This window comes from Balaenoptera acutorostrata, chromosome 10 (assembly GCF_949987535.1).
Source record: "Balaenoptera acutorostrata chromosome 10, mBalAcu1.1, whole genome shotgun sequence".
Lineage (NCBI taxonomy): Eukaryota > Metazoa > Chordata > Mammalia > Artiodactyla > Balaenopteridae > Balaenoptera > Balaenoptera acutorostrata.
In genome coordinates, this window is record NC_080073.1 from 32,783,731 (window position 1) to 32,809,365 (window position 25,635).

Below are 25,635 nucleotides of genomic sequence, written 5' to 3' on the forward strand. Positions count from 1 at the left end.
GAGTTCATTATGCTGGTAAAAATAAGTGAATTAGCAAATAAAGGAGGGCCAGGGAAGCACCAGTGATAATAGTGTGTTATGAACCAAGGATTGTGATTAATCCAGTTCAGTGCACCTGAGATTGGAAGAAGACAATGTAAAATAATTAATAGTAATTATTAGAAGGCTTAGAAAAAAAGTGCTCTGTTTAATTAGATTTCGTGCTTCTTGTCAAATTCCATTGTTGAAAACCTTTGTGAAGATGAGCCCCCTTTCCCACTTTAGATGAGTGCCCATAATGGAGTTTTTCTGGAGCAATCATTCTGGAAAATATACTTGCCAGTGCTCTGCCCTGGATAGACAAGTTTTCTGTCTTCTCTCCTGCTCCTCTGGCCTTGAGTGTTTTAGAGGGAAAAGTGGTTTGTAAATGTTTGTGGGATGAGAGTGAATCTGGCTGCTGTTGATTTCAGGGCTGGTGTTGGCACTGGCAGGCCGGCTGGGTCCCCCGGCCTCTCATTTGCCTGGTTGAGCATCTTTTCCTTTCCATGGGAGAGAGAGACCTTTCCTTGGCCAAGGTGACCTCATCTCTGCTTCCCAACAAGCTAAAGGCCAGGTGTTCTGTGGCCAAAAGCAATCATTGGGGCTTTTCCTGATTTGCCAAAATCAAGTTAATGGGTACACTTTTATACATTATAGGAATTTTCTCCATGTTTTTTTCCCTCTGGTGCCTGCTCTCACTTGCCGTTACTGCTGTTATTGCTGCTACTACTAGTGATAGCTAGTACTGAGATGTTACTGTGTGCCAGGCATTGTGATCTATTTAACTCTCGCGATAACCTTAGTTATTTTATAGACAAGGAAACTGAGGTTCAGAGAGGCGAAGTGATGTGCTTAAGTTTCTATAACAAATAAGTGGCATGACGAGGACGTGAACCCACAAATATAACCTTAGAGCCCACCTAGCATCTTTAAACCACAGTTAATGGCATCTGAGCACAAAATTGCATATTATGTTAGTTAAGATTTATTTACCAGCAGCTCAGAGAGCACCATGATTTCCAGGTTTTCTACCCCGTAAGCACATCGAAGAGTCTAGAAAAAAGGATCATGGTTCCTGGATGCTGGAAAAGGGAGGATATTTTAAAACTAAGGTATTAAAAATGGAGTAGGGGGTCCCTCTCAATTCTCTTATTCAGTCCTGAAGCTGAGACAGAGGAGAGATGAAATGTGGATCCTCTCCCTGCTCGAGCACGAGTTTAGTGAGTCAAGTTCCAGCTAAGGGCAAGTACAAGAACACAAAATCCTTTTGCTAATGTCTCCCTAAAGAAGGTGCAGATGAAAGGCCTCATCAAAGCCTCTGAAACCACCAAAGCTGTTTGCCAGCAACGAGATAAATCAGAAAGGTTTGAGATCTGGTTTGAATTTAATAATTACAAATGACTAATCAGGGGCCATTTGCCGTCAAGTCAGGAGCTGCACTCTCTCCATCAGTGCATTTTTGCTGCTCTGGTCACTTGGTTATTAAATAGAAAAGCCCTGTGATTAAATCACAGGGCTGTTCCGACACTAATCAATTCAATCTCAGCCATTTAAAATTAAGTCAGGCCTTGCACTTGCCCTGTCTTTGTTTCAGAAGTGGGAACAACACACTGCAAACGTGACTGAAGGTATCCAGAGAGCATCCATTTATAACCCTGTGTGATGTGGGTAGCTAGAGGAGGGTCAGGCTGCATCCCAAGTCTCTTATCCATCATCCTGAAGGATCCCCCATCTCTAGTACCACCACCCCCCTTGCCTGCCTCTCAACGTAACTACAAAGCAGCAATGACAATGGTAGTAATAGTAATTATGGTAATAACCACGGTAGCAATAATAATTATCATTATTTTATCTCTTGCCATATGCCCAGCCCTGTTCTAAATATTTTTTCTGCTTTAATCCTTCAAATAACCCTATGATGAAGAAATCAAAGTTTACAGAAATATTTTATAGACACTTAGATATCTCACACACCTGGAACCTGCCTGGCCTGTAGTAGATCCTAGATAAATATTTGTTCAGTGAATAAAGGGATAGAGAGCAACTTGCCCAAGGTCACACCAAGGAGAAATGATCGAGCTGGATTCTGAACTCAGGTCTGTCTCATTTAAGCTCTTTATTTCTTTGAGGTATGTAGTAAATGCCTTGTGAGCCTTTTTATATTGCTGTAAGACACACATTGTTTTAAATAAATATTTAAATTTATTTTATACTATTTATTATATTAATTTAAGTAAAACACACTTTGTTTTTAAACAATATTAAAAAAGAAATAGCACTGGATGGCAGGAGGATCAGTGGTTTGGGAAGCAGGCTGGCGTAGAGAAAACTTCCCTCTCCAGCATTTACTGATTTTGTGACCTTGAGCAAGTCGCTAAAGCTTTCCTAGGCTTCAGTGTTCTTCTCTGTACAAATGAACACCACCATGCTTATTAGGCTGGGCTAAGGAGAAGCTGAAAAGGAACCATCCTTTAAACAGTGAACACAGTGCTTGACTCATAGCAGACACCCAGTTCCAGCATCTACTTCCCTCCACCTGTATACTGGAAGGTGATTCTCCTTTGATTCTAAGACTCAAAACCTCAAAGGATCCCAAGATTTGGGTCTAGAGGGAATGGAACCTGAGCCTAGTAGGAATAAGGATAGGTTTGGACCCAGGGCCAGCTCTTCTGCAAATCCATCAGCTGAGGACGGGTAGGGTCATTTCTCTTTGCAGAGAACCTTACCCAGAAGCACAGAAAAAGTAATTGTTCCCGGACCATTTACTAATGAGATTTATTTATTTATTTATTTATTTTTAAATTTAATTTTTTATTTTTGGCTGCATAGGCTCTTCGTTGCTGCTCACGGGCTTTCTCTAGTTGCAGCGAGCCAGGGCTACTCTTTGTTGCGGTGCGCGGGCTTCTCATTGCCGTGGCTTCTCTTGTTGCGGAGCACGGGCTTCAGTAGTTGTGGCTCATGGGCTCTAGAGCACAGGCTCAGTAGTTGTGGTGTGTGGGCTTAGTTGCTTCACGGCATGTGGGATCTTCCCGGACCAGGGATCGGACCCATGTCCCCTGCATTGGCAGGCGGATTCTTAACCACTGCGCCACCAGGGAAATCCCACTGATGAGATTTAGATGTCTGCCTTGCGCTATCAGAAGGTAGGCAAGCCTAAAAGGAGATAGTCATAGAGTGGCCTGGAGAACAATGATGCATCGTGAAAGTGGATGGTGTCACCAGTAATCAGTCTCAGACAGAGTCCACCTCATCCATCCAGAGATACCTGTATCTCCATCAGAACACATATCCACATATACAGAAGACTTGGCCCTGTTGCAAATTAACAAAGAGCCTCCTGGTTGTCTTTTGATCCAAGAAGCGTGAGAAGGTTTTTCCAGCACCTAAGCACTTCTAGAAAGTGTCTGCATCAAATAGGAAACCCACGGGGCTAAGGAATCAGATGGTACACTCACACCCTTTGTTCCCATACATTCCCCTCTGTAACTGCCTTTCCTCCCTGCCTCAGATAGGTGTTCAGACAAAGGGTTCAGGTGCCCGTTAAGTTCCTTTATGGTTTGGTTCAGCAGGCTGTTTCATTTCGGTTGAGGTATTATCAGTCCTGGATTCCTTGCTCCTAAAGCACGGAGGCCGAGTGCTCGTGCTGTCTGTTTTTCAGGGCGGTGCATGGATGCTGCTTGGTCATGGGTGTGCCTCACCCTGGAACAGACGTTCCTTCTCATAGGAGGAGTGGAAATCACCCGTATCCCACTTGGACCAATGTCTGAACAGCTGTATTTTTTTTTTAACGTGTCTATATATTTTAAGGAAAATAAATTCCCCTGCTGGTGAGGAGAAACTCTCTTATTTGAAAAGCAAAAATCGTAGCTTGAACTTGTATGTTTTGAGTCTCCAAGGAAATTTGAGGTTGAAGAATTTCAGCCTTCAGTGATCTTTGCTTTTGAGGTTTTGATTTAATTTTGGCAGCCAGGTGGTTAGCGGAAAGGGAGGGTGTCACCTCAAGAACACTGGCCTCCTTTATTTATTCTTTTTTTAGTCACTCATTCAGAAATTATTCATTGACCTACTGCTCAGCACTGGGCACTGGGGTTTAAAGTTATGTGCCCAAATCAGAGAGCCCAGACTACAGCACAGTCACTGAGCTCACCCAAGGCGCTTTGTTTTTCATGGTTGAAAGGGAAGTAGACTGTGCATTCGCTTCAGTAAATTTGACAAGAATAACATGGTGGGTCTGTGGGTCTTCAAATAGGCTGAGAACCCGTGAAACCAAGTGTGTAAATGCAGGTGTTTCACACACAGTGTCCTTCCTGTCTAGGAACTCCCCCAGGTCATCTGTCCATGGCTTCTGATGTACAGAGGAAGGGCTGTGCTGGGCTGGCAGAATGGGTGCCTCTTTGGTTCCCTCCATTCCTTCTACCTGTGCCCCCCTCCCTGAAGTTGGGTAATTGGTAAGGAAGACAAGCTTCTCAAAGGGAGCAGGGCCAAGGGCATCAACAACAGCAACAACAACAAATATCGAGAAATGCTCTTCTGGGGGAGTTGGCTAGGTACCAGGTACTGTACTGGGTCCTGGGAACGTGACCATGACAGAATATATCCTGCCTTCATGTGCTTACATCTCATGAGAAGGTCAACCAAAAACCAGAAAACAAAAAATTAAAGTGTCTCTGTAAAGCGGGTCTCCCCTGCTAGTCTCTGTCTCAGCATATTATCTGACTCATTCACAGCAGAGATCACAATCTGTAATTATTTTGTTTTCTTTTTATTCCCAATTAGAGGGCAGGGAGCATGCCTGGCTCATTCACTGCTGGATCCCGGGACCCAGAGCAGGGCCCTGCACATCAGAAGTGCTCGGTGAACATAGAGCGAATGAGCAAAAACTAAGTGACACTGTGAAATGTTTGCCTGAGCCTAAAGTTTAAACTTCAGGCTCCTTCTGTGTTGCTGGCCATGATCAGTCACCACCCGATGTAATGGGAATTGAAAAGAAAATCCACTTTGATAATCCATGCAGATTATATTTTATAAAATATGTGGGTTTCTTAAGGAGATCATTCTATCCCAGATTAACTGGCTGTGGTTTAATTTAAAAGGCCACTAGAGGACTTTTGTCTTCTGGATTTGACACTTGTGGTGCCTAGAAACATCTGGGGTTAGTGCTTAGGAGGCTGCATTCAAGCCCTGGGTGATGTATTGAGTTGGTCTCAAGAGGGCTGAGTGCCCGTGAGGGAAAGAGCCTCTCTTAATATCCCCCTTTCTTCACCAGCATGGGCCTCTTGGCGTAACAGGCTACTATTAACATGTCATGTTGACAAAATCATTGAGTGCTCAAAATGGAATTGTAGCATCATAAAATTCCATAATCTGACAATACCAGGTAGCGGTTTTCATCTTTGTAGCTTACAGTTTGGGTAATACGTAATGGGAACCACCATTTATTGTGCCCCTACTATGTGCCAGCCCTCATTCCAGGTGCCATGTACACATCATCTATGACCCTCAGGACAGCTGGACCTGGTGGGCATTATTTCCACTCTACAGGTAACATCCCAGAGCCTCTGCCCTCTCATGGAATTTTCCAAGATTCCAGGTATAATTCTGGAGTCTCTCAAGGCAAGGGAAGCCAGACTCAGGAAAGGGCACAGGTTATCCCGGGCGGCAGGTCACCAACGTAGCTGTTCCCCACTTTTCTACCCCAGCACATGTTACTAATTGATGGCAGCCTTCTCTCATTTCCTATGCTGTGGAATCCTTCTCAGTAGAGCACTCCAGGCACATGCTACCAGACATTCCGGATGGCAAATGAGTTGTACCCTATTTGCCAAGCATGCTTTAAATGGTGTGTGTGTGTGTGTGTGTGTGTGTGTGTGTGTGTGTGTGTGTGTGTGTGTAAAGGGTTTTGCCCTAGGAATTAGAATCCTGGATTCAGAGTGTTACACTGTAGCCATGTAACTTGGAACAGATTGCTTATCTCTTCTGACTTCAGTTTATTTATCCATAGAATGGGAACTATCCCTTGCCATACATGCCTCCAAAAGTCACCATATAAATACAAGCCAGTGACTTGGCTTCAAAGACACACAGTGCCGCTTTTAATTGTAACTGGATGATAAGTCAGTATGGGTCGTGTCCCTACACAAACATGAAGCATCCTCAAAAATGGCAAGCGGCTATCAGCATCTTCTCAAGACTCCCCCCAGAGCCTGGCCTGAGCAGAGTATTTGACTCCCTAAAAATTACGTGGTGAACTTGTTAATGAAGATTCTTGGACACTGTCTCAGAATGGCTAATTGAGGATCCTGGCTCCTGGCATTGGATCTCTAAACTCTTACACTGCTCAAGTGGAATAATATATAGGATCTAGCATTCCATACTCTGGATAGAACCATGTTCACCTTTGGGATTTTAAACATCTATGTAGCTGATGACAGAAAAAGAGGCCCCCAATCTCCTCCACATCTGTGTCTGACAAACTCTTATTCATCCTTCAGACCTATTCAAATGCCTTCTCCTCTGAGAAGATATCCCCAGATTCCACTAAGGCCAAACTAATTACTCCCTCACTGTGCTTCCAGAGTCCTCCAACCCACATTCTGAGCACCTACTTTGTACCAGGCACTCTGCTAAGTTCTAAAATGCATTACTGTATTTACTCCTCCCCCTTAGAGAATAAAAGCTAATGTTATCACTTCCACCTTAGAGTTGAGAAAGGGTGACTCAGACAAGTGAAGTGACTTTCGCTAGGATAACTGGATCTTACTGCATTATAATCACATCAGAGTCTGTGTCTCCTACTTGAATATGAGTTCCTTAACTGTGGAAGTTGCTGATCTTGGCATTCCTGGGAGCAAACACAGGATTTAGCACATAACAGATGCTCAACTAATTTTTGTTGATGTGAAGAAACAATAGAACAATTATAGTGAGACAGACGAGGACAACTCTGGTTGCTTTCCGGTCTCTGCCTGTGTTCACACTCATCATCTAATAGAGGAGGAAGAGGAGGAGATGGTGGACTTCTTTGGGGGTTGAAGACTCCAGATATCTCTGGACTCCACTGTAACCTCCTACCAGTGATTCTGGTCCTTTGGTAGCTTTCTGCCAAGTAGAATCAGGAGACTTAGCAAGTCACAAATTAGGGACTCGAGAAATACTTGCCTGATTGATTAAGCTGGGGATATAGAAGAGAGGTAAATGTATCTTTGAAGAGCTTTATTGTGTCTGTGGATGGAGTTTCTTTTCTTTTTATAAAGAGAATAATGTATTTTCCATACCCAACCTCATTGACTTCCTTGGTCATAAGTTCATTTCAAATATAATTTTCTTCAGTTCAGATAATGACTTTTCTGAATCTTGGTGTTTATGGCTAGAACATAGGAAGGTTGGAGAAGATGTCTAAGGTTCTTTCCAGCGTTCTGGTTCTGTGATTACATCAGCACCCTGGGCGATTAGAACAAATTTAAATTACCCAAGTACAAAGCAGCTCTAAAAATGGAATATCTTTAAGTGAATTAGATTTACTTTCCAGTCTAATCTCTTCTTCCAAGTTAAAAAAATCTGAACTTTGTGTCTAAATTTCTAAGCCTTGATGTACAGAGACATTTAGAAAAAAACAGGAAATTTAAAGAGAAACAAACATAGTAGTAGCATGAATAAGAACAGTAATGCAAACCAATTATCCTAGAGCTTAATAGTTTCCCGTAATTCCTTAGGCTTTCTTAGAACTATTCATTTACATAACTTGGTTAAAGGTTTTGCATAACATGGTAGAAATGATAAGGATTACATGTGCTATTTGATGGCATTTTTTCTTTCCTTAATCAAAGCCATAATCCTTGTTTACATTTGAACTTTGTTTTATCGTTTGTTTCACAGCGAAAACGGAAGCAGAGCGCCCAGGATGAAGATGCCGTTAGCCTTTGTAGTCTTGATATAAGTGTAAGTACAGTCCTTCCTGTGTCTCTGCCATGAGAATACTTTTCACCTCTGAATGTATTTGTTAATATGCTGTGTGCTTTAAGTGGGCTTCCAGGATCCAACTGTGGAAGTTGCAACCTGGGAGGAAACTCTCTTTAAAACAACATTTCATTTTACTGGAGAAAGCTGTGTTGCCAACTTAAACTTCAAAGCCAAGCTGTTTATTGCCTGTGTCTTTTCTCTCATAAAATGAATTGTGAAGTCAGTACATCTGTGTAGAATCTAGATAAACGCTGCTGTGCCATGTTAGAGGCTTAGTCCAGAAGATGGACCAGATGTTTGTCCCCTTTGGGGGAAGTTGGCAGGTTGGCCCAATTCAGGCAGCTGGTGGCTCAAAGGCCAGAAGGAGTCTCTAGCAACATGGCTGAGGGAGTGGCTTTGGGTTCAACAGCTCTGAGTTTGAATCAAGATTCTATACTTAACAATTGTGTGACCCCTATCCTCACCTCTATTTCCTCATCTGGAGAAGACTGAACCTAACAGGATTGTTGTGAGGATCAAACAAAACAATAAAAGTGAGACTACCAAGCACATTGCCTGGTACATACTAGGCACCCACCAAATGTTAACCTCATTGTGTTTTCCTTTAAAAGCAGAAGTTTGCAAGAGATGTCTAAGTGACCTGGTAGTTGTGTGCTAGTGATGATTGAGGTTAAAAGCTTTCTTGGATTTTTCAGGCCCACATCCTTGGATGCTTAATTTTAGTAGCTTTCTTTGCATGGCCTCCTTGTCTCCCTACTGACACGATTGAGAAGCCTACCTGGGCTTGTGATGCCCCCATCATCCAGGGGCTGGGGGAACCCTCCCTAGGCTCTCCATGTCTATTCATCTTTCACACTCCCTTGAAGTTTAATCACTGTGCACAGTGGATCCATCTAACATTAGGCCCTGGTCTTTCTCCTCTACAGAGGCCACAAAAGTCATTGTTGTGAGATGAGGCTTCTATGCTAAGAATTAAGAACTGGGTCGTTGTCCTGGCTTTGCCTATAACTAATGATGTAACCTTGGAAGTCACTTCCTCTCTCTGGGCCTCATCTGTTAAAAAGATAGATTTGAGATCAAGTCTTCTAAAACCATTGAGAAAATTTGAAACTTCATTGAACACAGATTATCGGGTTCTCATCTGATGACATTTATTTACCAATATAACAGTGCTGTCTTAGTTATTTTTAATTGTGGCAGAGTTTTCTGTGATGCAAACAGCCATCATGGAGTGAGCCTGAGCTAGCATTAATGTACTTGCACATCTTTATTTTACCATATGGTGTTTGTTCCAGTCTTTAGACCGTCAGGTTGATGGAGTTGGACCAGTTATTAGGTTGCCATGGTAACAGGACAAAAAAGATGATGGTCTTCTGGGTTTTACTTTACTCACTGAATGTTTTATTGTTGACAAGTGAAGTCTTTGGAACTTCCCTTATTGGCAACAACTTTTTGGTGTTTGAATGTTTTCAATTTTGTGGCAATTATTAGAATCATTGATGTTCAGAAAATATAGAGCCCTTAGCCATCACGTTGTCCAATCCCCTCACTTTGAAAATGAAGAAGTAGAAGCCCAGAGAGGTGTAGTGATTTAATAAGATCTTAATCTAGGTCATTTCTAAGATCATGCCTATTATAGATTTTTCCTCAACTATGTTTATTTTTTAGGAAAACATGTCTCTAGAAGCTTTATTCAAAGAACCACTAAACTCTCTTATATGAAAGGATTATTTGCAACCACTTGTTGTGATATGGTTTTTGTGCTGATTGGCATCCATGACCTTGCCTTCTCGTCAAAGTCATCTAAGCCAATGTAATGAATAATTTGATGTCTTTTCTCCTTATGTAGCTGCAGAAGGTATTTCTCTCTCTCTTTTTCTCTCTCTCTCTCTGTCCTTCTCTCTCTCTCTCTCTAACCATCTCATATCATGCTTTGTCACAATTAAGAGACTTTTATGGAAAAGAAGTCTGCTTTTGTGCTCAAGGAGTCAGCTATGGCCAAACTCCTTTCTGATTTGCCTGACATTTTTCCTGAATCTTGGCAAATAGATTCCAGAACCGGGGCAGAGTTTCCTCCAAATATTGTCACATAGTATTATAATCATTATAAAACTTAGAAGAATCCTAGAAGTTGTTGGAGGACATGAAAAATGGTATTTTGCAGTTTTACTGACAATCCAAGCTGTGTGGAGATGACAGGATGTGTGACATATCCAAATGTGGCCATGGAGGAAGTGTCACTAATTTTCAGTGCCTTGCACCTAACAGGCACTCAGTAGAGATGACTTGAGTTGAATGAAGTAGTGGGTGGAACCACTCATGAGAAGATTGTAGCCATAAAGGCTACAATGTCTAAATAAATATCTGAGTCCAATAAACTAACTTCTCTAATAGATAAATGGCTTTGTAGTCTCCCTAAAGGTGCTTTTAAATGGTGATATTCAGTAGTCACAATCCCTTAACTAACCAGCAGCATTAATGAAGAGTTGTTGTGAGCCTGTTTCTATGTGTAGTGGAAAGTATTTGAAAAAAAGGGGGGTTCCAGTGGATGACTCATACTGGAGGATGTGAGGGTTTGGGAAAGTAATATTAGTAACTCTCAATTTTGATTCCACTTAATAAGTGGAAAGATGTTCACCATATGTGTGCTTTGAACAAGAAGTTGCTAGATGGGGGACAGGGGTCTTTGGGGGATCATGGTCAGGTTTCCATTGAGTCCCAGCCCCATGCTGCACAGTGAGCTCTTGGTAAATACTTATTGGTTGATGAATTTTAACAACAAAACAAAAAACAAAAAAGCCAGTGAGCCTTCCTAATGTGTATGTGGAATTCAACACACATACCCCCCTTAAAGAACTATGTCTGTGACGTGAAGTTGGGAAATGTTAACACAGAAACTTTCCCCCTTTGATTATAAAGCATATATAGGTGTCTCAGTGATGATAACACCAAACATTCCCATTGACATCTTGCTTTATTTTAAAGCGTCAGATGACAATTCTGATAGGTACCTGGAAGGGAGTTGTCCTTCTAAACTCCTCTGCAACCTCCTATTGAACTTGGGCTTAGAGACCAAACAGGAGTGGGTAAGCTAAGAAAAGAGCTTATCATTACAGAATGGGGATCCTCAGTTGTTTGGGGTGGGGGGTGTTATGGACTCTTTTGAGAATCTTGTGATAGCACTGGGCTCCAGAAAATTTTACAGGATTGATGTGTGACTTCATGGGCCCCAGGGAGCCCAGCCAAGACCCCACGTCAGGAGTTCCTCTTAAAAAGGAAATTGGAAGGGTCTTAAGGCATGGTGACGTATCTCCACAGAATTATTATCCCACCCTCCACCTCCAGCACTTGGCGAAAAATGAATTGTGACTGGAGAGTCCACACTAGTTGACAATATAATTGGTGTCTATTTTTTCCCACCACTTTATCCAATCCGCTGGCTGAGCCCCCAGCTTCCTGGCAGGATAGAATGCAAACTATTCCAGGAAAAAAAAAAAAAAAAAAGCAAACTGTATTTTTGAGTACTTTTGAAAACAACTTGCAGAGTGGAGAATGCTCCCAGTAGCCGCCTACAAATCTCCTCTCACATCAGAGGATATGAGTGGTATGGTTTCAGGGACATCACTTCGCCCACAGCACTTTTCCAGTTTAAATTCTAGTGGGTGAGAGATGCCTGAGGGAAGAGCTGGGTTTCGTGGTCCCTCAAGAAAGGCCCCTGGCAGAGGAGCCAGGTGTGCCCCTGACGCAGGGCACCGCTTAGCACCAAGCATCCTTTATCAAAAAATATATGAGTTTTGGTGTGGGCATAAAAATAGTTTCCCGTGAAGAAACAATGTAAAAGATAAAAAGGAATATGTGTTCTCTGTAGAAAATTTGGAAAATGTGAAGAATAGAATTCACTGATACTCTCACCTCAAAAGTCGTGGCTACATTTTGATACATCACCTTCCTGACATTATACACACACTCACTTACAACTTTTTCATTATGAAATACTGCAGACATACAAAATGGTATAAAGGATAATGTAAAATTCCATGTAGCTACCAATGCAACGGAAGAAGTACGCCCTTAACAGCAACGCCACAGGCCCCTGTAAACCCCTTTCTCTGCTGAGTTTAATGTTTGTTGTTGCCTTCCCTGTCTATAAACTTGCTACTTACATGTATCCCTAAATGACACATATATTTTCAACCGACTTTTAAAGTTTATATAAGCACACAGTTTTAAGAAATTGATATCATAACACATATTAATTTATTCCTGTATTTTCCATTTACTATATTGAGATGGTGTTACCACATCCTGAAATATTCTTCAAGAACATTATTTTAAGTAACCATACTTTGTCAAATGGATGCCTCAGATTTATTTAACCAGTCCTTCCTTGGATATTTAGATAAGTTACAATTTTTCACTATTATAAATAACACTGTTGGGCATCCAAGAATATCTTTGTGTGATCTTTTATCAGTAGGATAAAATATAAAATTCCTGGCTAAAAGGGAATGAATCTTTTTTAAACCTGTGAACAGGTTTATACCCCTTCTGGCAGTGAAAGGTGGAAATGCAGTTCAGAGCAGCTGAGTGTCTTGTACGGAAACTCAGAATGAGGGATTGTTTTCAGTTTTCTCTCCCACATCACTCTTTCAACTAAATTGCTGGTCCCTTGCTAAGTGTAACTTTATATGGGACATTTGCTTACACCCCCTCTTTAGGAGGAGCCCCTTCTGTTGCCCCTGGCAGGGCCCAGGCCTTGCCTGTGCTTTCCAATTACTTACCCTGTTATATGGATGCTCAAAGCGCAAGAGCTGATATACTGATAGAGGGGGAAGCTTTCCTGTCTCGATGAAGCTAAATGACATTTCATTGCTAGGATATGTTAAACTAGACGTGGAACAGCAGCAGGATTATATTATCTCTGCTCAGCAGAGTCCAGATAATTAAAAAAGATATACCATATCTGTGGTTTTGTTTCTCTTGGTCTGTCCTGGAACTTGCTAACTGGGGAGATTAGCCTTGCCGTGGCCAGCGTGAGGCCTTGATGAATCATGTGAGAGATTTTAATAATGCTCTTATCGCGAGGAGACCAGGCCTGCCCCTGAGACTAGGTTGTCAGTAGCGCATACCTGTATTTAACCTGATGGCATTTTTTCTATTTGGGATTTATGATCTGCTCTTGCTGCCTACGAAATTATTTGGGCCTAAGGTAGTGGAGACCCTGTGTTGAGTCCCAACCCAAGTCTCTGATGGCAGATGTGCTTATTGTTGACACAGGCACATTTTATCATGCCTTTGGCCTAACTGATTAGGTTGTGGACTGTAATCATTTCGCTGTGTACTCACTGTGGTCTTTTCTCTGTGATCCACCTCTTGAAAAGCACAGTGACAAAAAAATTCCAAGGAGCTTCAGGACACACTCTCAGAAGTTAATGATGTAACAAAGTGTCCATCATCATTTATTGCTCCCCTTCAGTGACCCCCATGGGACCCATGATTATTGAGGGTTCCTGTGTTCTGAGAATACCTGTTTGTTTGAATTTGTTATCAGAATTACAAACTTTGGAGCTTAGAGACTAAACATCAGTCTGTACCTCAGTTTCCTCACCTATAAACTGAAATCGTAGCAGTGCCTTGCCTTGGAGTTGTAAGGATTAAAATGAGTTAATTCATGTAAAGCACTTAGTACCTGGCCCCTGGGTAAGCACAAAACATACTAGCTATTGTTGCTGTTGATTTCGTAATACAAAATTGATTTTATGGTTAAATTTGAGGGTGTTTATTGTTGGTACAAGTGTTCCATACATAGAACTGATTATGAAATTTTTTAAAAAATACCAGGATATAAAGAGATGTATATGAGGAGTTTTATTACAGCATTTTAAAATAATAGCCAAAAGCTGGAAACAGCATGAATGACCAAACTATATAGAGACTTGTAAATATATTATAAAATATAAGTGTAAAACACAATTACAGAGTGCATTACTATATAAGTTATGCCTCTAGATGTTTATATATATTTGTCCACATGAAGGAATAAGCATGGAAGAACATACGGTACATTATGGATAGTGGTTATGTTGGGAGAATGGGATTATAGAAAGGGGTGGTTGAGTTCCAGGGGTTCTTAACCTTTCGCATGTTGTGAAACCTATGAACCTTCCCCCCACAAGGCTATTTATATGTGCTTAAATTAAAATACATAAGATTAGAACAAAACCCAGTTGTACTGAAATACAGTTATCAAAATATTTAAAAACAAATTTGTGGTAAGAGTTACATGTGTGCTTCTTAATTAATGCATTAAGTAACAAGATCGATCTGGCAACAAATCTAATAACTAATATACCTTCCATGAGATGATAAGAGTAAATGATATTTTGAAATACCCACGCCAACCACACTGTGATTTGAAAACATAGTGATTTCCATGGTGACAAAGTCACAGGTCTGCTAATGCTTCTGTGATTTGTGGTCTTCACTCATACTTGGAAGGAAATGCTAAATTTTGCTTGTTAGTAAAACTGAAGATGCGTTTTTTTCCATCCAAGCTCACTGAAGTGAATCCATGGACTCCGGAGGATTTTAGATTAAGAATCCCTGTTTAAGATACTCAATCTGTTATGATAAGCTTTGTATTGTATTACTTTAGTAATTCAAATGACTAAAAATTTTTAAAAATACAACAAATATAATCGATTTGACCTGTTAATATATGAGGTTGTTAGTGTGTTAAAAGGGGGAATGTAAAACATTATATAAAAGCAAGGGATGGTGATAATGATGATAATGTTTTTAGGAAGACCTTGCAATAACCGTTAAATCAATTCTCTATACTTGGTGTTTATATTTTTCTTTGAGACCAGCTTAGTTTTTTGAAATAGATGACTTAAATCACCCCGATAGTTTAGTAGAAGATCTTTTGTGCTTTTTCTGCTATTGGAAAATAATTTTAGGGTAGAAAAATGTTCTTATTTTTAAAAGATGAATACTGAAGTATTTAGAATGTCATGATATCTGTAATTTACTTTTTTAAAAAATTTATTTATTTAATTAATTATTATTATTATTTTTTTTTCTGCATTGTTTCTTCATCACTGTGCTCAGACTTTTTCTAGTTGCGGCGAGCAGGGGCTACCCTTGGTTGTGGTGCACGGGCTTCTCACTGCAGTGGCTTCTCTTGTTGCGGAGCACGGTCTCTAGGCACGCGGGCTTCAGTAGTTGTGGCACATAGGCTCAGTAGTTGTGGCGCATGGGCCTAGTTGTTCTGCGGCATGTGGGATATTCCCGGACCAGGGATCGAACCCGTGTCCCCTGCATTGGCAGGCAGATTCTTAACCACTGTGCCACTGGGGAAGCCCTGTAATTTACTTTTTAATACTTTATCGTAAGTTATAAAGTGAGTATTTTTAAAAGAAAAAAAAATTATTTTTAATTACACAAGCAACACTGCATATATATTTGCATAATTAAAAAAAAATCAGAGAACAGAGATAGAGCTGACTGCCCCTTAACCATCCATGGTCCCACTTACCTTCTTAGGTGTAATCCTGGTTATCAAATTAGTCTCCTCCCAGATATTTAAATATATTTAGATATATAGATAGATACAGCTATAAAAATTACCTTGTGGTGGCTTTGTAAAGACATGTGTTGTCATTTTTTGTTTTACTCTGCAATTTGCTTTTTTTTTTCTTTTAACTTGTCTATTTTTTAGAGCAGTTTTAGGTTCACAGCAAAATTAAGCAGAAAGTACAGAGAATTTCCACATAGCCTCTGCCCCCACACGTGCACAGCCTCCCCCTACTATTGACATCCCCTACCAAAGTGGTACATTGTGACAACTGATGAACTTACATAGACACATCATTATTACCCACAGTCTATAGTTTACATTAGGGTTCACTCAGTGTTATGCATTCTGTGGGTTTGACAAATGTGTGATGATATATCCACCATTATGGTATCTTACAGAATAGTTTTACTGCCCTGAAGATGCCCTGTGCTCTGCATATTCATCTCCTCCTCTTCCCAGCTCCTGGCCACCACTGATCTTTTTTCCTTTTCCAGAATGTTATACAGTATGTAGCCTTTTCAGACTGGCTTTTTTCATGCAGTAATATCCATTAAGGTTCCTCCATGTCTTTTTGTGGCTTGAGAACTCATTTCTTTTTTTTTTAATCACGGAAGTAATATTCCATTGTATGGATATACCGTATTTATTTATCCATTCGCCTGGTGAAGGATATGTCTCATTGTATTAGCTGCTGCTTATTTTTGCATAAGACAAATGGGTCATAGTTTATTTTAATGTGATTCTCCATTGAGGGACATTTTTGTTGTTTCCAGTATTTCCCAGTTACAAACAATGACCATCCTCATATTCCAGAGCAAGTAGTAAGGTAGATGCAAAAAAGTACCTGTGGACACTTGCTATTTTAATGTTAGTGTGAATAATATTAAATTGCCATTTTACAGTTCAGGTTCTTGTGCAAACAATTAAAAACCAAACTGTTACCAAATGCAGATCTGAACAGGCTGTGAGAATTAGTGGAGAGGGAAAGTTATTTTGTCTCCATCATATAGATTCATTTATTTATTTATTTGTGTGTTTATTTATTTATTTATTTTTGCCTTCTTATTTATTTATTTTTTTAACATCTTTATTGGAGTATAATTGCTTTACAATGGTGTGTTAGTTTCTGCTTTATAACAAAGTGAATCAGCTATACCTATACATATATCCCTATATCTCCTCCCTCTTGCGTCTCCCTCCCACCCTCCCTATCCCAGCCCTCTAGGTGGTCACAAAGCACCGAGCTGATCTCCCTGTGCTATGTGACTGCTTCCCACTAGCTATCTATTTAACATTTGGTAGTGTATATATGTCCATGCCACTCTCTCACTTAGTCCCAGTTTACGCTTCCCCCTCCCCGTATCCTCAAGTCCATTCTCTACATCTGCGTCTTTATTCCTATCTTGCCTGTAGGTTCGTCACAACCATTTTTTTTTTTTTTTTTAGATTCCATGTATATTTGTTAGCATACCGTATTTTTCCCTTTCTGACATACTTCACTCTGTATGACAGACTCTAGGTCCATCCACCTCACTACAAATAATTCAATTTCATTTCTTTTTATGGCTGAGTAATATTCCATTGTATATATGTGCCACATCTTCTTTATCCATTCATCTGTTGATGGACACTTAGGTTGTTTCCATGTTCTGGCTATTGTAAATAGAGCTGCAATGAACATTGTGGTACATGACTCTTTTTGAATTATGTAGTGGGATTTCTGGGTCATATGGTAGTTCTATTTTTAGTTTTTGAAGGAACCTCCATACTGTTCTCCATAGTGGCTGTATCAATTTACATTCCCACCAACAGTGCACGAGGGTTTCCTTTTCTCCACACCCTCTTCAGCATTTATTGTTTGTAGATTTTTTTGATGATGGCCATTCTGATTGGTGTGAGGTGATACCTCATTGTAGTTTTGATTTGCATTTCTCTAGTGATTAGTGATGTTGAGCATCCTTTCATGTGTTTGTTGGCAATCTGTATATCTTCTTTGGAGAAATGTCTGTTTAGGTCTTCTGCCCATTTTTGGAATGGGTTGTTTGGTTTTTTGATATTGAGCTGCTTGTAAATTTTGGAGATTAATCCTTTGTCAGTTACTTCATTTGCAAATATTTTCTCCCATTCTGAGGGTTGTCTTTTCATCTTGTTTATGGTTTCCTTTGCTGTGCAAAAGCTTTTAAGTTTCATTAGGTCCCATTTGTTTATTTTTGTTTTTATTTGCATCACTCTAGGAGGTGGGTCAAAAAGGATCTTGTTGTGATTTATATCATAGAGTGTTCTGCCTATGTTTTCCTCTAAGAGTTTGATAGTGTCTGGCCTTACATTTAGGTCTTTAATCCATTTTGAGTTTATTTTTGTGTATGGTGTTAGGGAGTGTTCTAATTTCATTCTTTTACATGTAGCTGTCCAGTGTTCCCAGCACCGCTTATTGAAGAGATGTCTTTTCTCCATTGTATATTCTTGCCTCCTTTAACAAAGATAAGGTGACCATATGTGCGTGGGTTTATCTCTGGGCTTTCTATCCTGTTCCATTGATCTATATTTCCGTTTTTGTGCCAGTACCATACTGTCTTGATTACTGTAGCTTTGTAGTATAGTCTGAAGTCAGGGAGCCTGATTCCTCCAGCTCTGTTTTTCTTTCTCAAGATTGCTTTGGCTATTCGGGGTCTTTTGTGTTTCCATACAAATTGTGAAATTTTTTGTTCTAGTTTTGTGAAAAATGCCATTGGTAGTTTGATAGGGATTGCATTGAATCTGTAGATTGCTTTGGGTAATATAGTCATTTTCACAATGTTGATTCTTCCAATCCAAGAACATGGTATATCTCTCCATCTGTTTGTATCATCTTTAATTTCTTTCATCAGTGTCTTATAGTTTTCTGCATACAGGTCTTTTGTCTCCCTAGGTAGGTTTATTCCTAGGTATTTTATTCTTTTTGTTGCAGTGGTAAATGGGAGTGCTTCCTTAATTTCTATTTCAGATTTTTCATTATTAGTGTATAGGAATGCAAGAGATTTCTGAGCATTAATTTTGTATCCTGCTACTGTACCAGATTCATTGATTAGCTCTAGTAGTTTTCTGGTAGCATCTTTAGGATTCTCTGTGTATAGTATCATGTCATTTGTAAACAGTGACAGTTTTACTTCTTCTTTTCCGATTTGGATTCCTTTTATTTCTTTTTCTTCTCTGATTGCTGTGGCTAAAACTTCCAAAACTATGTTGAATAATAGTGGGGAGAGTGGACAACCTTGTCTTGTTCTTGATCTTAGAGGAAATGGTTTCAGTTTTTCACCATGGAGAAGGATGTTGGCTGTGGGTTTGTCATATATGACCTATATTATGTTGAGGTAAGTTCCCTCTGTGCCTACTTTCTGGAGGGTTTTTATCATAAATGGGTGTTGAACTTTGTCAGAAGCTTTTTCTGCATCTATTGAGATGATGATATGGTTTTTCTCCTTCAATTTGTTAATATGGTTTATCACATTGATTGATTTGCGTGTATTGAAGAATCCTTGCATTCCTGGGATAAACCCCACTTGATCATGGTATATGATCCTTTTATTGTGCTGTTGTATTCTGTTCGCGAGTATTTTGTTGAGGATTTTTGCATCTGTGTTCATCAGTGATATTGGCCTGTAGTTTTCTTTCTTTGTGACATCTTTGTCTGGTTTTGGTATTAGGGTGATGGTGGCCTCGTAGAATGAGTTTGGGAGTGTTCCTCCCTCTGCTATATTTTGGAAGAGTTTGAGAAGGATAAGTGTTCGCTCTTCTCTAAATGTTTGATAGAATTCTCCTGTGAAACCATCTGGTCCTGGGCTTTTGTTTGTTGGAAGATTTTTAATCACAATTTCAATTTCAGTGCTTGTGATTGGTCTGTTTATATTTTCTATTTATTCCTGGTTCAGTCTCAGAAGGTTGTGCATTTCTAAGAATTTGTCCATTTCTTCCAGGTTGTCCATTCTATTGGCATATAGTTGCTTGTAGTAATCTCTCATGATCCTTTGTATTTCTGCAGTGTCATTTGTTACTTCGTTTTCATTTCTAATTCTATTGATTTGAGTCTTCTCCCTTTTTTTCTTGTTGTGTCTGGCTAGTGGTTTATCAATTTTGTTTATCTTTTCAAAGAACCAGATTTTAGTTTTATTGATCTTTGCTATTGTTTCCTTCATTTCTTTTTCATTTATTTCTGATCTGATCTTTATGATTTCTTTCCTTCTGTTAACTTTGGGGGTTTTTTGTTCTTCTTTGTCTAATTGCTTTAGGTGTAAGTTTAGGTTGTTTATGTGAGATGTTGCTTGTTTCTTTTTTTTTCTTTTTTTTTTTTTTGACTGTGTTGGGTCTTCGTTTCTGTGCGAGGGCTTTCTCTAGTTGCGGCAAGTGGGGGCCACTCTTGATCGCGGTGCGCGGGCCTCACTCTCGTGGCCTCTCTTGTTGCGGAGCACAGGCTCCAGATGCACAGGCTCAGTAGTTGTGGCTCACGGGCCTAGTTGCTCCGCGGCATGTGGGATCTTCCCAGACCAGGGCTCGAACCCGTGTCCCCTGCATCGGCAGGCAGACTCTCAACCACTGTGCCACCGGGGAAGCCCATTGCTTGTTTCTTGAGGTAGGATTGTATAGCTCTAAATTTCCCTCTTCTAACTGCTTTTGCTACATGCCATAGGTTTTGGGTTGTCATGTTTTCATTGTCATTTGTTTCTAGGTATTTTTTGATTTCCTCTTTGATTTCTTCAGTGATCTCTTGGTTATTTAGTAGTGTGTTCTTTAGCCTCCATGTGTTTATATTTTTTACAGATTTTTTCTTGTAATTGATATCTAGTCTCATAGCGTTGTGGTCAGAAAAGATACTTGATATGATTTCCATTTTCCTAAATTTACCAAGGCTTGAATTGTGACCCAAGATATGATCTATCCTGGAGAATGTTCCATGAGCACTTCAGAAGTGTATTCTGTTGTTTTTGGATGGAATGTCCTATAAATATAAGTTAAGTCCATCTTGTTTAATGTATCATTTAAAGCTTGTGTTTCTTATTTATTTTCATTTTGGATGATCTGTCCATTGGTGAAAGTGGGATGTTAAATTCCCCTACTATGATTGTGTTACTGTCAATTTCCCCTTTTATGGCTGTTAGCATTTGTCTTATGTATGGAGATGCTCCTATGTTGGGTGCGTAAATATTTACAGTTCTTATATCTTCTTCTTGGATTGATCCCTTGATCATTATGTAGTGTCCTTTTTTGTCTCTTGTAATAGTCTTTATTTTAAAGTCTATTTTGTCTGATATGAGAATTGCTACTCCAGCTTTCTTTTGATTTCCATTTGCATGGAATATATCTTTCCATCCCCTTACTTTCAGTCTGTATGTGTCCCTAGGTCTGAAGTGGGTCTCTTGTAGACAGCATATATAAGGGTCTTGTTTTTGTATCCATTCAGCCAGTCTATGTCTTTTGGTAGGAGCATTTAATCCATTTACATTTAAGGTAGTTATCGATATGTGTATTCCTATTAACATTTTCTTAATTGTTTTGGTTTGTTATTGTAGGTCTTTTCCTTCTCTTGTGTTTTCTGCCTAGAGAAGTTCCTTTAGCATTTGTTGTAAAGCTGGTTTGATGGTGCTGAATTCTCTTAGCTTTTGCTTGTCTGTAAAGGTTTTAATTTCTCTCTCCGTTGAATCTGAATGAGATCCTTGCTGGGTAGAGTAATCTTGGTTGTAGTTTTTTCCCTTTCATCACTTTAAATATGTCCTGCCACTCCCTTCTGGCTTGCAGAGTTTCTGCTGAAAGATCAGCTGTTAACCTTATGGGGATTGCCTTGTATATTATTTGTTGTTTTTCCCTTGCTGCTTTTAATATTTTTTCTTTGTATTTAATTTTTGGTAGTTTGATTAATATGTATCTTGGTGTGTTTCTCCTTGGATTTTTCCTGTATGGGACTCTCTGTGCTTCCTGGACTTGATTGACTATTTCCTTTCCCATATTAGGGAAGGTTTCAACTATAATCCCTTCAAATATTTTCTCAGTCCCTTTCTTTTTCTCTTCTTCTTCTGGGACCCCTATAATTCGAATGTTGGTGCATTTAATGTTGTTCCAAAGGTCTCTGAGACTGTCCTCAATTCTTTTCATTCTTTTTTCTTTATTCTGTTCTGCAGTAGTTATTTCCACTATTTTATCTTCCAGGTCACTTATCCATTCTTCTGCCTCAGTTATTCTGGTATTGATTCCTTCTAGAGAATTTTTAATTTCATTTATTGTGGTGTTCATCACTGTTTGTTTGCTCTTTAGTTTTTCTGGGTCCTTGGTAAACATTTCTTGTATTTTCTCCATTCTGTTTGCAAGATTTGGGATCATCTTTACTATCATTAGTCTGAATTCTTTTTCAGGTAGACTGCCTATTTCCTCTTCATTTGTTTGGTCTGGTGAGTTTCTACCTTGCTCCTTCATGTGCTGTGTGTTTCTCTGTCTTCTCATTTTGCTTAACTTACTGTGTTTGGGGTCTCCTTTTTGCAGGCTGCAGGTTAGTACTTCCTGTTGTTTTTGGTGTCTGCCCCCAGTGGCTAAGGTTGGTTCAGTGGGTTGTGTATGCTTCCTGTTGGAGGGGACTGTGTTCTGGTGGATGAGGCTGGATCTTGTCTTTCTGGTGGGCAGGACTGCGTCCGGTGGTATGTTTTGGGGTGTCTGTGACCTTATTATGATTTTAAGCAGCCTCTCTGCTAATGGGTGGGGTTGTGTTCTTGTCTTTCTAGTTGTTTGGCATAGGGTGTCCAGCACTGTAGCTTGCTGGTCGTTGAGTGGAGCTCGGTCTTAGCGTTGAGATGGAGATCTCTGGGAGAGCTTTCTCTGTTTGATATTACGTGGAGCCAGGAGGTCTCTGGTGGACCAATATCCTGAACTCGGCTCTCCCACCTCAGAGGCACAGGCCTGACGCCCGACCAGAGCACCAAGACCCTGTCAGCCACATGGCTTTTGGGAAGTGTGAGGTCTTCTGCCAGCTTTCAGTAAGTGTTCTGTAGGAGTTGTTCCACATGGAGTTGTATTTCCGATGTATTTGTGGGGAGGAAGGTGATCTCCACGTCTTACTCCTACACCATCTTGCAGGTCTCCCGCATATTGTTTCTAAGCACTCCTCGGCGGGTGAGCCCCCTGGAGCACTGACTGTGGCTGCACACACTCTCTCCCGCCGCCTCTGGCTTCTGTCTTCAGGCTTCACTTAAATAAAGGCTGTGCAACTTTTAAACTTATATATCCAGAAGTATATTCCTTCTGTATCATCCATGGTTAAAAAAATAGAACTATAGTTGTAAATTCACAAGATAAGTCTTGTTATATTGACAAAGTTTGCATCTCAACTGCTTTTAAAATTTTGTAGTTTATCATTAATTCTATTTTGACTGAGATTATTTGCAGTAACAAGTCACTAGAAAATAATTGTTTACAAATACTTTTCTTATGATTTTTTTTTTTCTAAGACATAGCCTGGGTCTGTCCACCTGAAAATTATATAAATAATCTTGGTTAGAAAGTACCATCCTGGCTTCCATTCCCAGCTAATTGAGTTTTTCCCACAAATGACTTATGTAATTGCATCAAGCCTCATCTTTGATCTGGTTATATATTCCTGGTTTCAGTAGCAGAAGCTGTTTTTCCTTCTTCTTACTTTTCTTGGTTGTGTCTGCTGCCCGTTCTCTGTGAAGAAAAGGTGGTGGGTTGACTTTTTTCCCTTGACATTTACTGTGCGTAAACTTTTTACATTACTGGATTGTTACTTAAATTTTGGGGTAACTTCTGAAAAATGTCAAAAGAATGAAAGATCCAGGAGAATACTCAGGGTTTGCGTGTCTTCCTCCACCCCGCTCTCTAACTTACACTGCTGTGTGTGGCTCGTTTTATAGAGAGTGGGTTCAATATGAGCAGGTGGTTTATAAGCTATATTCACAGCTTGTATTGAAGGTGAAGTGTTTGAAACTGAATCACAGGCTTATTATCTTTAGTGGTCAGAATGCCAAGCTTTGGGTTAACTCCTTAGAAATCCTGCAGGGAACTGAAGGTGTTTATTTTGGTTTTCTTTAGCAGGCTGACTTTTTTTTCTTTTAGTTTTTTAAATGAGATTTCTTTTACTCTCCACACACCTCAAAACATCAACTTCTAAAATTGGAATCCTGTACTGAACACAAAAATCAATAAATCTAAAGTGTTTTCTTTACCTTTATTTGCCAAAGTGATGCTTTTCCTAGCCAGGTCTATATAAATTCTATCCAAGGAAATATTTATTACTGTAGAATTAATGAGTTTATTTGTTCATTGTTTAGTACATTCATTGAGTCATTCATGTACTAATTCAATTGACTGGTATTTATTGGGCTGTACTGTATGTCAGGCACAAGGACACTGAACGAAGTGAAACTTAAGATTCATTCATCTGCAGACAAGTGGGAATTGCTCTCTGTTTTGTTACAAGTTAACGAAGCACAGAAAAAGCACATTTTAGCTGTCCCCAGAATTGGTTTTCTCCTTTCTGTAAGGGAATAATTCCAATTGTCGATTGGTTTAGAAAGAAAGAAATTTGCTATAGATTCTGCTGCTAACATTTTTCTCCCTTAGAGTATCCCTGAAATTGACCTATTTTCTTGTAGCTGGTCAGCCCAAAGGTTCAACTGAGGATGTGCTTCACTTTATTTTAGGCAAAAACTGACCCTGAAAAATTATACTCTATGGCAGATGGTCTTTGCATCTGTGCTCTCCTTATAGTGAGGGAGCATTGGGTTTCAAAGCAAGAGCTCTAGAATTTTTAGACCTGGAAGGGACTTTAGAGATTATCCAGTTGAATACATTTCATTTTGTAGATGTGGCAATTGAAGCTGAGAAATATTAAGTGTTCATCCAGCCCAAAGTGACCAAGGAAGAGTGAGAATATAATTTTGGGGACTCATGTTCTGGGTTGTGCCTTAAATCTAGGAGAAGTTAGAAACTAACAGCTCTGGTTCACCACTTCCAAGCTGTGTGATCTTGCACAGTGTATTCGGCCTCTCTGTGTTATGATTTCCTTGGCTGGAAAATGCAGATGATAATAGAGTTGCTATAAGGATTCAATAAGATAATGCAAGTAGGGCTGCGGCACAATGCCAGACACAAGTGAGCACTTAATTACTGTTGATATTGTAAAATATTCCAGGAGCATGGGACAGGACATAGGTGGGGATATTGTCCGTTTTAGGCACTACTGTCTCCCTGGTACCCAAGAGAGTGCCGGTATGTACCTAGCCCTTAATCAAGATTTGTTGAGTGGATTTTTTTCAGATGTACAACTGGTAATTCTCATAGAGGATAAATGATACCAAGAAGGAGAAAATAAAGATGTTTATGTGCTGCTTAGAACAAGAGGGTTGGGGAGTTCTATGCCTTTTTTAGGGGGAACAAGTTTGTTTTTAAATGTATTTAAATTTTTATTGTTTTTAATGTAGTTTTAAAATTTTATTTGTTTATTTATCTATTTTTGGCTGCTTTGGGTCTTCGTTGCTGCGTGTAGGCTTTTCTTTAGTTGCGGTGAGCGGGGGCTACTCTTTGATACGGTGCACTGGCTTCTCATTGCTGTGGCTTCTCTTGTTGCGGAGCATGGGCTCTAGGCACGCGGGCTTCAGTAGTTGTGGCTCACGGGCTCTAGAGCGCAGGCTCAGTAGTTGTGGTGCACGGGCTTAGTTGCTTCGCGGCATGTGGGATCTTCCCAGACCAGGGCTCGAACCTGTGTCCCCTGCATTGGCAGGCGGATTCTTAACCACTACACCACCAGGGAAGCCCAATGTATTTTTAAAATGTTTTATTATGTGTTTAAATGAGTAAAGAATAATTCATAGGACTATTTAACCAAATGCCTCAACTGTTGATTTCATTCCTCAAAGCTTTGTTCAGAGCCCAGCAGTCATGATCAACAGGTGACTAGTGATAACACCGCTGTCAGCTCTGCCTTTAATTAGAGCCAGAACCACACCATTGTTACCTTCTCCAGCTGGACCACCTTTCTCAGGGTCCCATCATCTCCAATGTCTGCATGATTCCAGGGGCCTCCCTGCTTCTACCCTTGACCC

General features: G+C 39.9%; 1 protein-coding gene across 4 annotated transcripts in view; it reads left to right on the forward strand.

Annotated features, from left to right (window-relative positions):
- ARHGEF3 (Rho guanine nucleotide exchange factor 3) overlaps positions 1-25,635 on the forward strand; it is a 309,968-nt gene that overhangs the window by 159,216 nt on the left and 125,117 nt on the right. For all 4 annotated transcript variants that reach the window (XM_057555566.1, XM_057555565.1, XM_028169116.2 and 1 more), the window contains one exon: positions 7,894-7,956. Coding sequence is in view for 3 of the 4 variants with exons in the window: in XM_057555565.1 (XP_057411548.1) it covers positions 7,894-7,956 (63 nt within the window). In the remaining variant the exon portion in view is untranslated. The remainder of the gene's footprint in view (positions 1-7,893; positions 7,957-25,635) is intronic.